The following is a 13,701-nucleotide window of genomic DNA, read 5'->3' on the forward strand; positions in this document are numbered from 1 at the left end:
TAATAATAAAGTAAATTTAAAATAAATTTATAATAAAGTAAATTTTAAAAAAAGGATGCAAACTTCTTAGTCAAATCAGGATATTTCCCTTGCTCAATCCGGGATATTTGGACTGTGCAGAATAGACCAATTGCCTCACACTCCCATGTTTGCGAAGAATTATAGAACTGACAAAGGCAGTCATATAATTCAGTTCCCAGGGTGGTTGTTTGAAGAGTCACGAGACCTTATCTGGTTTGAAGGTGGTTCAAAGCACTAGTGTAGACATGTTCAGGTTTCAAACTGATTCCAGAGTGCTAGCACAGGTGCTTTCAGGGTTTGAGAGAAAGAAAGAGACATAAACTGAGCACCATTTATTGGGGTGTTCATCAAAGAAATGCTCTGTTTCGAAAGGAAAATAGTCCATGGTTTGCACAAAGCAGGCAATTCCACATTTGTAAGTTTTGAATTCCCTCTCCCAGATGCCCACATCAAAATGGCCGGATCTTGAGTAGCTTCAATCTGCGCTTTTGATTCACCTTTCGGAGGAAACGCCAGTATTCCATGGTGTCCGGGTCTAAATCTTCCAGTTTCTTAGGTGGGCCAAGATCCATCTGGAAAAGCCTGGAAGGGGCAAAGAGACCAAAGAAAGACAGGATCACCCGAGAATCTTGGTGCGGCATGAAGTCAAGTGAGGGAGGAAAACATGCCATCAGTAGAGATGGAGTCTTGGGAACTCCGGGGCTGAATCCTGATCCCTCCCAGCAATTGCTGTTGGAAGCCGCCCTGAGACTGACTTTGTGTCAGGGACGGGTGGTATAAATTGAATGAAAACACACGCACACCATTCCTCCCACCCTCCCAGCACAACAAGGGGCTGTCTTCCATGCCTACTCTGCAAAACCAAGCCACCCACAGGCAAAAATAAAGGTTGCTGCATAGTTGTGTATGGGAGGGGTGTATCCTAAATTAACCGAAAGGGGAGGGGAATTGGTCAGATGAAAACTAAGCAGACTCCTGGAGGCACAAAATGCTGACGGTGATGAAAGGAACAATACCTTGCTTAGGACCCTCCAACAGAAGGGAGAATCATAAGAACATAAGAACTAGCCTGCTGGATCAGACCAGAGTCCATCTAGTCCAGCAGCACTCCTTGCACTACTTCCTCGCGAGTGGCCTTCCCACCAGGTGCCTTGCAGGAGAGCTTCCAGCATGCAGGATGTGAAAGCAATGGCCATCTGCTGCTGCTGCTGCTCCTGAGCACCTGGTCTGCTAAGGCATTTGCAATCTCAAATCAAAGAGGATGAAGATTGGTAGCCATAGATCGACTTCTCCATAAATCTGTCCAAGCCCCTTTTAAAGCTATCCAGGTTAGTGGCCATCACCACCTCCTGTGGCAGCATATTCCAAACACCAATCACACGTTGTGTGAAGAAGTGTTTCCTTTTATTAGTCCTTAATTCTTCCCCCCAGCATTTTCAATGAATGCCCCCCCCCTGGTTCCTAGGTGATTGTGAGGGAAGAGAGAAAAATTTCTCTCCTGTCACAGCATTTTTCTACCCATTACATGAATTCCTATAGACTTCAATCCATATCCCCCCTCAGGCGCTGCCCCCCTCCTCTCTCCTCCAAACTAAAAAAAAAAAAAAAAGAGGAGGTCCCAAATCGCAACTGCAGCCTCTCCCTGGGCATAAGGAAGGTGCCTCTAATCCTTCAATCATCCCTCGTTGTCCTTTTCCTCTGCACTTTCTTTTCTATCTCTTCCAATATGCCTTTTTTGAGATGTGGTGACTTCAGAATCCGAATGCACAAGTACTCCAAGTGTGGTCGCACCACTGCTTTATATAAGGGCATGACAATCCTTGCAGTTTTATTATCAACTCCTTTCCTAATTATCCCCAGAATAGAGTTTGCCTTTTTCACAGCTGCCATGCATTGAGATGACATTCCCATGGAACTATCAACTAAGATGCCCAAATCCCTTTCCTGGTCTGTGACTGATAGCACTGACCCCTGTAGCATATACGTGAAATCAAGCAGGGTAGATTTTCAAAACAAAACCTCACCCACTCACTAGTGTGGTATAGTGGACAGAGTAGTGGGCTAGGGCAGAGGTGCACATGTTGCACCAGGCACGAGCCTGGGGGCGGAAAATCACACACACACACACCCGTCCCCTGCAACGCACCCTCCCACACACACTTGCCTTAGTGAAACAGTGCAGGCTGGAGAAGCGGCCTGTTCCCTTCAGGCTGAAAACGGCCTGCTGAAAACTACACTTCCCAGGAGACCTTGGGAGAGCCAAGGTCTCCTGGGAAGTGTAGTTCCTACCAGGCCATCTACAGCCTGAGGGGAACAGGCCCATTTTCCAGCCTGCACTGTTTCACTAAGGTAAGTGTGGAGGGGTTGGGTTGGGGAAGCGGAAAACACAGAGTGTGCACCGGATGGAGTATGGCCCAGCTACGCCTCTGGACTAGGGCCTTGGGTTCAAATTCTCACTTCTGCTTTGGAAGCTTGCTGGGTGACCGTGGACCTGTCACAAAACTTCTGGCTGGCCAACCTCACAGGCTTGTTGTGAAAAAAGGAAGGCGGGGAGGATGATGGCCTAAGACAGAGTCCCAACTGTGGGGAGATCAGAAGGATAGGGCAGTGGGGGCGAACCTATGGCACGGGTGCCAGAGGTGACACTCAGAGCCCTCTCTGTGGGCACTTTGATACAGAACAGAGTCCCCCAGCACATCTCTAGGCTGGCCTGGGCTGCTGGGAGAAACTACGGATTATTAGCATTAAACCTAAGACCTTAGTTTTGGGGAAAAAAGCAGTGCTTAGGTAGACCCTGTTTAAGCTGCTTGTTAAACCCCACACTGATTTTCATGCACAGAAGAACTAAAAGAAGTAGCGCCGATCCTTTACCTGGGAGTAAAAGCTCCAGTTGCTGGCAATGTGGAGGCTATGCTTCTGAGTAAACCACTCCTAGGTCATGATTCAGGCGTTGGAAGAGTTGGACAGTTGCTTCAAAAGCCAGTCAACAAATTTCAACTGCCACCAAGTTCTGGCCTCCAGGTAATGCTACACGACTAGGAGCCAAATCCAGCTTTTTCTAAACTAAAACCTCAGTACTGAGGTGAAATTGCCGTGCTGGCACTTTGCGATAAATAAGTGGGTTTTGGGTTGCATTTGGGCGCTCGGTCTCGAAAAGGGTTGCCACCACTGGGATAGGGGGAAAAACCAATGCTTGCAAATCAGAGCAAGATCTGTTTCTTCGCTTCTAATCCACCTGCATCAGAAATATGAGTGAGGTCCTGGATTCTGGCAGGGTCTAAACTTCATCCCACCCCAAGAGTGGTTGGTTACTGAGCTAGTGTTATTTAACTCCCCTGCCATGGAAATCCTCAGAACGCAAGACCAAATCACACCCTTCTTTTGTTTTGTTTGTTTGCATTCGGCACAGAATTTTATTTATTATTAAATTTATATACCGCCCTCCCCCGAAGGGCTCAGGGCAGTGTACAAAATAGACATAAACAGACAGAGCACGAATTAAACTAAGACAAATATAATAGAAGCCATGTGACATTACCAAAACCATTAAAACAGCATTACAGCATTACAATAGACAAAACCAGCACCCGAGAACTAAAACTAACCCTCCCGGGGAACCTAAAAGGCCCCTCGCTAAAATGGGCCATGTAATCAAAAACAAAGAACAAGGGGAAGGGGGTAGGAGGCAGGGGGCACCCTCAGCCGCCGGCCTCCCCAAAAGCCGTATTGAAGAGATAGAAAAAGTGCAGAGAAGGGCAACGAGGATGATTGAAGGATTGGAGCACCTTCCTTATGAGGAGAGGCTGCAGCGTTTGGGACTATGGGACAGCGTTTGGGACAGCGTTTGGGGATATGATTGAAATCGATAAAATTATGCATGGGGTAGAAAATGTTGACAGAGAGACATTTTTCTCTCTTTCTCACAATACTAGAACCAGGGGGCATCCATTGAAAATGCTGAAAGGAAAAATTAGGACCAATAAAAGGAAACACTTCTGCACGCAACGTGTGATTGGTGTTTGGAATATGCTGCCACAGGAGGTGGTGATGGCCACTCACCTGGATAGCTTTAAAAAGGGCTTGGACAGATTGATGGATGGAGAGGGAGGAAGTGGAAATCTATGGCTACTTCAAATCTTGATCCTTCTTGATCTCTCCAGGATTGCAAAAGGCCTTAGCAGACCAGGTGCTCAGGAGCAGCAGCAGCAGCAGCAGCAGGCCATTGCTTTCACCTCCTGCAGGTGAGCTCCCAAAGGCACCTGGTGGGCCACTGTGAGTAGCAGAGTGCTGGACTAGATGGACTCTGGTCTGATCCAGCAGGCTAGTTCTTATGTTCTTAAACCCGGCAGAGCAGCTTAGTCTTGCAGGCCCTGCGAAACTCACCAAGTTTCCGCAGGGCCTGGACAGATGGAGGGAGGCTGTTCCACCAGGCGGGGGCCAGGGCCGTAAAAGCCCTGGCCCTAGTGGAGGCCAGCCACATCATAGAGGGGCCGGGGACAACCAGCAGATTGGCCTCTGCTGAGCACAGAGACCAAACTGAGACATGCGGGGTAAGGCGGTCACGAAGGTCCCAAGCCACGTAAGGCCTTGAAGGTTAGCACCAACCCCTTTGCGGGGTGCACAAACACAAGGATGCCAAGTCTGCTATTTCTGAAGGTCATAAAACACAGCGCCACTAGGATCCGGGCTCGTAAAACACTGTCCCAATCCCGTGCACATCATGTCTACAGCAGCCAGACCAGAGGCACACTTAAGCTCACCATTCAGGATATTCCGAGTCTGGTTTCAATGCCACTTCGGGGCCTTGCTTGTAGATATTGGTGCCGATAGCATGGGTGGTGAGCAACACCGGATCCTTGCACACCTCGGGACCCTTGAGATCCACCTTCGACATGCCTTTGCCTCTAGATTTCATCACTGCAAAAACAAGAGGGCTTACATGCAGAAAGCTTCTGGGTTATCCTCACCGGCTCCAGGTGAAGGATCTCAAGTGTTGGGAAAGGGGTTTCTCCATCCAAGAGACACTACCAGTCAGAGGAGACAGCCCTGAGCCAGCGGGGCTTGGTCTAATGCTTTATGTCAGGAGAGAGATCGGCACAAGCCAGGCCCCAGAGAGCCCACTGCCGATCAGAGGAGGTGATTGGAAACTTAATTGTTTGACTGGTTGTTGTGGGTTTTCCGGGCTGTGTGGCCGTGGTCTGGTAGATCTTGTTCCTAATGTTTTGCCTGGCACCTTCAGAGGTGTATCACAAAGAGAAGTGTCCAGTGAGAAGGGAATGTTTACTGTGTAACACACTTCTCTCTGCGATACACCTCTGAAGATGCCGGCCACAGATGCAGGCGAAACGTCAGGAACAAGATCTACCAGACCATGGCCACACAGCCCGGAAAGCCCACAACAATCAGTTGAATCCGGCCGTGGAAGCCTTCGACAATACATTCATTGTTTGACTTTGCAAGTTTAAAGAGACTTCTTAGTTAACACCAGGGGTTCTCAGGGAGGTGCCGATGAGACCCATGATGCCTGCTGACACTTTTAGAAGAAGAAGAAGAGTTTGGATTTATATCCCCTTTCTCTCCTGCAAGAGACTCAAAGGGGCTGATAATCTCCTTGCCCTTCCCCCCCTCACAGCAAATACCCTGTGAGGTAGGTGGGGCTGAGAGAGCTCCGAGAAGCTGTGACTAGCCCAAGGTCACCCAGCTGGCATGTGTGGGAGTGCACAGGCTAATCTGAATTCCCCAGATAAGCCTCCACAGCTCAGGCGGCAGAGCGGAGAATCAAACCCGGTTCCTCCAGATTAGATACACGAGCTCTTAACCTCCTACGCCACTGCTGCTTTACTGGCACCTGTCAAGCCTTTTCAGAAAGTGGGCACGCCCGGGTGGGGAATTCTGCCTAGCGAGGCTTCTGATTGGCTGTGCAGGTTTTAAAAACTATTCTTAGGCAGCAGCCGCCACCACAGCACAAGGATTTTCAGGGTTCAATTCTGACGAAGCATGCTGGTATTGCTGCGCACCACCTTGTGCCCCTTTTGGAGCAAGCAGAGCATATCAAGTCTTTGAATAACTAAAATCATACAGTTGGAAGGGGCCATATGGGCCTCGAGTTCAATTCCCTGCTCAGTGTAGAGCAGGGTTCTCCAATCTATGGCCATACAGATGTTGATGGACTGCAATTCCCTCAGCTCTGCCAACTGGCCATGCTGGCAGGGGCTGATGGGAATCGTAGTCCATGGAACATCTGCAGGGCTATAGCTTGGAGATTCCTAGCCTATAGCATCCCAGACAAGTGTTCGCCAACTATAGACTGCAAGTGAAGGGGAGCTTACCACCTTACCAAAAGTGAAGGGGAGCTTACCAAAAAGAGTTTGGATTTATACCCCACCTTTTTCTCCTGTAAGGAGACTTAAGGTGGCTTACAAGCTCCTTTCCCTTCCTCTCCCCACAACAGACACTTTGTGAGGTAGGTGGGGCTGAGAGAGTTCCAAAGAAATGTCACCAGCTCAAGGTCGCCCGGCAGGAATGTAGGAGTGCGGAAACTCATCTGGTTCACCAGATAAGCCTCTGACACTCAGGTGGAGGAGTGGGGAATCAAACCCGGTTCTCCAGATTAGACTAGGCAGTTGATTCCAATGTTGCACAGCTTTTACTGAATTTCCCCCCCCTAATATCCGGTAGGAACCTTTCTGCCCCTAGTTTAAACCCATTATTGCAAGTCCTATCCTTTGCTGCCCACAGGAACAGCTTCCTGCCCATCTCTAAGTGACCACCCGTCAAATACTTAAAGACTGCAATCTCCTTCTCCAGATTAAGAATTTCCAAGGGCTTGATCTCTCTTGGGAAAATAGTTTGGATTTATACCCTACCTTTCTCTCCTGTAAGAAGACTCAAGTCAACTTACAAACCCTTTCCCTCCTTCCTCTCCCCACCACAGACACCTTGTGAGGTCAGTGGGGCTGAGAGAGTTCCAAGAGAACTGTGATGGTCCCAAGGTCACCCAGCAGGCCTCATGTGCAGGACCAGGGAAATAAATCCAATTCACCAGACAAGAGCCCGCCACTCCGGTGAATTGGATTTATTCGTAATTTCAACTGTGTTTTTAAATCTTGTTCTACTTTGAAATTTTGTCCTGTTTTGTATGCCAATAAAGGCTGGTGGTTGTGTTGTTGTTGAGCCCGCCACTCATGTGGAGGAGAAGGTCATGCGGTTCTCCAGATTAGAGTCCCCCTGCTCTTATCCACTGCACCATTTGCTGTCTACGCTTGGAACCTCCATGTTCAGAGGCAGTGTACCTCCGAATGCCAGCTGCAGAGGGAAAGGCAACCTGGCGGGTGGCTGGCTCTGACCTAGCAGGGCTCACACCTGATGCTCTTCCGGGCTGCTGGTTTGGGTTTGCACAAAAAGGACACCCACCCCATAACGCACCAAAGTGGGTGTTGCCACGCTGCACCCCCAGACCCTGTGATTGCCTCTGGCCGGTCCCCCATCCTGGGGCAGCGAGGTTAGGGTTCGTGCCCAGCCTCCGTCTTGCCTTACCGACTTTCTTGGCGTAGTTCCGGAGTCCCAGGCTGCTCAAAAGGGGACCAGGCGCCGGCTGGCCACGGGAGACCGCCCGCAGTAGCCCAGCCCAAGCCATGCACGCATTGGGGACCCCCGCGCCGGGCTGGGACTTGCTCTTGGCTCAAGGCGCGTGGCGATGACGCAAGCACCAGAGAGCGCGCTGGGAAATGTAGTCCGCAGGGCCCTCACCCAAACATTCAGGCACACGCATGTCCTCTCTTCCAACCCTACAGACGCGCAGAGGTTAAAAGAGCGAGGACGCGACCATTAATAGGTTATATGGGAAATAGAACAAAAATACTCCAAATTAATAGAATATTGTAAATGTTTTTTAAAAAATGCGACCTCCGCTTCATGGAAAGAAATTAGGTTTTTATGTTAAAAGGAATAGGAAAGGGAAAAAGCATTGGATTTTGGAATTGTTTAGGACATAGGTGTCAAACTCGCGGCCCTCCAGATGTTATGGACTACAGTTCCTATCATCCCCTGCCAGCATGATGTTGGCAGGGGATGATGGGAACTGTAGTCCATAACATCTGGAGGGCTACGAGTTTGACACCTGTGGTTTAGGATTATGGAAATTGTGTCCATGGTAGCGAACCTTTGGCACTCCAGATGTTATGGACTACAATTCCCATCAGCCCCTGCCAGCATGGTCAATTGGCCATGCTGGCGGGGAAGGGCTTTGATGGAGATGTAGAACTCATAACATCTAGATATAGTCTGCCACCTCTCTAAGGTTATTGAAAGTGTCATGGAATGATGCTATCGCTACAGCAAAGGGAAGTCACATATGACTGTGAAAAGCATCTTTGCCTTTTGACCTCCTGGAGGGAGGACAGGAAACTATGCAGAGGTGCCGGGGGATGCAACTTCAAAAAGGCCTATGTTACCTCGTGGCCTGAACAGAATTTTCCTGAGAGGGGGAAAACAAAGGATTTTGGATTCCATCTCAGGGTTTTGTCCAGAAAGGATCTCTCTACCAGGGGCTCCTGGTGAGAGAGGACAACGAACCTCTAAAGCAGGGGTAGGGAACCTGCGGCTCTCCAGATGTTCAGGAACTACAATTCCCATCAGCCCCTACCAGCATGGCCAATTGGCCATGCTGACAGAGGCTGATGGGAGTGTGGATTCAGAGGCGTCTGGAAAGCAATTCTCTCAAAAAGACTTTCTGCTAAAGGGAGCTGTACCTGAAAAGATTTTGTTATTTTGGCTTGAAATAAAACCTTATGAAACTTAGCAGTCCTGGATGGGAAAAAGAACTCTGAAAAGCGTTACAAGGTTTTCCACAATCTAAGGGCAGAATTAAGCTACATGACAGAAAGCTTAGTTGGAAGTCTGAAAAAGGGAAAGAAAGAAAAGAAGAAAAACTGCTTAACAGTTATTTAATAATAACTTGAATAAAATTGGTAAAAAATATTATGTATCAACCCCCACCCCCCACCCCCAGCAGAGGCAAATGGAATTCGGTCCCATGCAGCCCTAGCCCCTGTTTTTTCTCCATGCACATAGTCACATAAGGGCCCTTTTCTGGGAAAGGAGGGATGGCTAGATTGCAATGAATATTTTTGCACAGTAAATAAAATTACAATTTATCGATAGTGCGTGTTTCGCTCGTGGTGGTGACGGCCTGCTGTGAGCAATATTATTTGTGATTGTGTTGAATGCAAAGCGCTTTGTACACTGAAAGGCTAAGATTACATAAATGGTGATGTTATTAACAAAGGGACACACTGAGCTGCAGGGAAGATAGAGAAGGCAAGGGTTTTTTTTTTTTTTAGTAATTGCACATATATGAACTAAACTGAAGGTATCTTACTGTAGTCCAATATATGTTCCAGCACAGGAGTTTTGTCCCCTTGCATACTTTTCATTACAAAAAAAGAAAATTCACATTATATTTTTAATCTTGCCTTTCTTGACTTCTTCTTCTTCTTCTTCTTCTTCTTCTTCTTCTTCTTCTTCTTCTTCTTCTTCTTCTTCTTCTTCTTCTTCTTCTTCTTCTTCTTCTTCTTCTTCTTCTTCTTCTTCTTCTTCTTCTTCTTCTTCTTCTACTTCTTCTTCTTCTTCTTCTATCGTCCCATTATTATTATTACTACTGAATACTGATCACTTTAAGAGGACAAGTTTACGATAACATGTGCATTTTCCTAAGCATAATCGAATATGGACCAGAAACCTCTTCCACTGACCTGGCTATGCTATGCATATTGGTATGATTAGGGGACAGGTGGGGAAAGGGAGAAATGATACTCAGTGTAGAGAGAAATATCTAAATTTGAATCCAGTGTTCAAGCTTTGGCCCTCAGAAACTTGAATTTAAAAAAATGTATCTCTAATATGCTACTGGATTTAAATCCAGCTGTTCCACTTAAGACCAACAATGGCCACCCCTAAAGCTATCTGCAAAGGGAAACATACTCTGCACATGCTCAAAAGGCCTGACACTGGAAGTAGCCCCCCCCCCACTCAAAAGGAGTCCCATCAACAAATAAGCCATAATGCGCTTACTATGACCATATTCACATTATTTCCCCCTTAAACACACACAGGTTATTCTATATAATTTCCTATGCAACTGTATTTTTAAACATTCAGCCGGGAAGCAGTTTTAAGATGAAAATCTGCATACGCTGCTTTATAGATTACATTTCCCCTGCCTCGCCCTATTGATTCTTGCCCTTATGGGCTAGGCTATGTTCTCAAAAACAGGCTCTGGGGCTCAGCCGGTGCTCCAAGGTGCGGGAGCGCTAACAACCACCACTTGTATTCCTGGATCTTGCTGAAGCAATGAAGCAGTCATGGATTTTTAAAGGGAATTTAATACTTCCATTTGAAGGCAACCTGATCGGTGCAGATGATCTTCCAAACTCTCCCATGTCTGACAAAGGCTCCGCTCTGGCAAGGTGTTCTGTTACCCTCGCAAGCTTTATCTCTGCGGGAAGTCAGTCGCAAAGGCAGAAGGGGAAGGCGTCATTTGCCTAAAATGCCAGAAGACATCCTTTTGAGAGGCTGAGGTGAGCTAGCAAAGGTAGGGGAATGTCTTTCCACTTGGTCCAATTCCTGTGGGGAAAGGCGCTGTCAAGTTTCTGGGTGACGCTGCATCCTTTCTTATCCAGACTGCCACTCTTTGGGGTAGATCAGTGATGGCGAACCTATGGCACGGGTGCCAGAGGTGCCACTCAGAGCCCTCTCTGTGGGCACGCACAAAAAGAGTTCATCGTGTGGAGGGGAAATCCCCCCCCCCACACACACACACACATCTAGGCTGGCCTGGGCCGGTGGGCTCAATTATTAGCATTAAACTTAAGACCCAGTTTTGGGGAAGCAGTATAGGTAACCCTGTTAAGTGCTGTTAAACCCCAGAGTCCCGTCCCCCCCTCCCCCCCCGGACATCTAGGCTGGCCTGGGCCGCTGGGCTCGATTATTACCATTAAACCTAAGACCCAGTTTTGGGGAAGCAGTGTAGGTAACCCTGTTAAGCGCTGTTAAACCCCACTGATTTTCATGCGAAGAACTAAAGCGCGACCCTTTACCTGGGAGTAAGCTCGGTTGCTGGCAATGGGGCTTGCTTCTGAGGAAACCCTCCTAGGGTTGTGATTCACCCGTTTGAAGAGTTGCACGATTGCTTCAAAGCAAAGCCATCAACTACCACCAAGCTTACTCCCGAGTAACGCATGCCTCAGAGCCAACCGTTTTTTCTAAACTAAAACCTCAGTATTCAGGTTAAATTGCCGTGTTGGCGCTTTGCGATACATAAATGGGTTTTGGGTTGCAGATTGGGTGCTTGGTCTCAAAAAGGTTCGCCATCACTGGGGTAGATAGTTCTTTGCTGCTTCTATAGGGTTGCGAACTCTTGTGTGGGGAAATTCCAGATCTGGTGGGAGGAGCCTGGGGAGGGCGGGGTTTGGAGAGGGGAGGGACCTCAGTGGGGTACAGTTGGACTGGCCTTTGTGGACCAAATTCAAGGCCCCACTCTTCCCTTGATGCTCACCGAGTGGGTCACCAGTTCTAGGTTGGGAAATACTTGGAATTTTTGGGGTGAAGCCTGAGGAGGGCTGAGTTTGAAGAGAGGAGGGGTTTCAATGGGGTACAATAACGTAGAGCATAGGTGTCAAATTCAGGCCCTCCAGATGTTCATGGCCTACAATTCCCAGCAGCCCCTGCTAGCATGGTCAATTGGCCCTGCTGGCATGGGCTGATGGGAATCGTAGTCCATGAACACCTGGAGGGCCTGAGTTTGACACCTATGACGTAGAGTCTACTTTCCAAAGCGGTCATTTTCTCCATGGGAACGGATCCTTCTTGTCTGGAGATCAGCTATGATTCTGGGTGATCCCCGGGTCCTCCCTGTAGGTTAGCAATTCTAATTCAAGAAAGGCCTGCTGGAGTCAGTTCTAGTCTACACTGTGCTGTGAGAGCGTCAGACATAAAATCAGGGACACCTGGGTGCAAAGTCCCCAACTCCGTCATGAAATTGACTTGGCGACTTTGGACCTGTGACGTTCTCTTCGTGGAACTGGATTAAACAGAAATATGATGAGGCTGAAAAATGGGAGGGGTGGGAATCCATGCACACCCCCTACTAGTCCTCCTTGACGGAAAGCCATGATTTAAAAACATTGGTGGTTCATTTAATCCAGCATCTCGTTTCTCCCAGTGGCTCTCCAGATGACACCAAAATGCTCCCAAACAAGACACAGAGGCCAAAAGAGGCCACTGCCTCTGAACACGGAGGCTCCAGTTTGCCATCAGGGGCTGCCGACGGACTTCTCTTCCTCTGAATTTTGTCCAACCGCCTTTTAAAGGCAAGGAAACTAGTTAGCCATCACTACCTCCCGTGGTAGTGAGTTCCAGAGGTTAATTATCCCTTGAAAGAAAGTCCTCATTTTGTGTGTTCTGAATCGTCTACTTCTTCATCTGACGTCCCCAATTTTCAGTAGTTAGGGGGAGAAAAAGATCTCTCCATCCATTTTCTCCACTCTGAACAGAACTGTGGTATACCATAGGGCAGAGGTGGGATCCAGCAGGTTCTCACCAGTTCCCGAGAGTGGGTTACTAATTATTTGTGTGTGCCGAGAGGGGGTCACTAATTGGGTCTGCTTTTCCGTTAGAAATTCCATTAGGTCCAAAAATCATAACGTCCTGTTGTTTCCTATGTGGCTGGTTAGCGAAGGTAGAAAACGGGATCATTCTCCCTGTTGGGCTGTTTTAAAAAACATGTTTTAGAAATATGGTAAAGTTCCTTGTTTAAGGAAAGTCTCCTTTGGGGGAGGGCGGTATATAAATAAATAAATAAATAAATAAATAAAATTAAGTATTTGAAAGTATTAAGTATTTGACAGGCAGTCAATTCGAGGAGAAGTAGTTTTTTTTTTTAATCTCTTTCTACTTCCTATTGCCATGCAGCATAAAGTGTTGCAGTGCGAAGCTCCAAACTTCCCTTGGGGATCTGGTCACAACATTCCTGATTGGAAGGATCGGGACTCAAACAAACGCATCCTAAAAATTCAAAGTGCAACCCCCACCGAAATTCTTGTGAGCAAGACCATTGAAATGAATGGGAGCTGCATGAGAGCACGAATCTAAAACCTTTCCTTGCCTCTGCAAAAAATGTGTCAGCCACAGAGTTGGAATGTATAGGCATGTAAGTACTCACATGCAGCTGTACTACGTGTGTATACATCATATTCCTCTGCTGCAACTTAGGAGAAGTAGTTGTTTCTGTTGGCACTAGACGATAGGACTTGCTATAATGAGTTTCAATTATGGACAGAAAGATACCAGCTGGAAATTAGGAACTTTTTTTTAACAGTAAGAGTTTTTTACAGTAACAGAGAAATTATTAATGCCCCGCCCCCGGAATGCCCGGCCACGCCCCATCGTGCCCCGCCCAGCCCCATTGGCGCTACGCCACTGTTTGAATCCCACCACCATGGGAACCTGTTACTAAAATTTTTGGATCCCACCACTGCCATAGGGTCACCAAACCCAGGTTGGGAAATTCCTAGAGACTTTTTTTTTGGGGGGGGGGGGCGGGTTCGGGGAGAGGAGAGGAGAGTCACTGATGTATAATGTCCACTCTCCCAAGCTGCCATTTTCTTCAGGGGATCTGAACTG

The 13,701-nt window shown here is 47.8% G+C and overlaps 1 protein-coding gene across 1 annotated transcript; it reads right to left on the bottom strand.

Moving 5' to 3' along the window:
* Window positions 1–338: 338 nt before the first annotated feature.
* On the bottom strand, window positions 339–7,719 carry MRPL54 (mitochondrial ribosomal protein L54). The gene is made up of 3 exons (XM_048497606.1): window positions 7,558–7,719; window positions 4,782–4,938; window positions 339–603 (listed from the first exon to the last, which is right to left on the bottom strand). Exons 1-3 carry the CDS (start codon window positions 7,655–7,657, stop codon window positions 471–473), a joined length of 390 nt encoding a protein of 129 aa, XP_048353563.1. The 5' UTR covers window positions 7,658–7,719; the 3' UTR covers window positions 339–470.
* Window positions 7,720–13,701: the final 5,982 nt, after the last annotated feature.

Source organism: Sphaerodactylus townsendi, linkage group LG05 (genome assembly GCF_021028975.2).
Source record: "Sphaerodactylus townsendi isolate TG3544 linkage group LG05, MPM_Stown_v2.3, whole genome shotgun sequence".
NCBI lineage: Eukaryota > Metazoa > Chordata > Lepidosauria > Squamata > Sphaerodactylidae > Sphaerodactylus > Sphaerodactylus townsendi.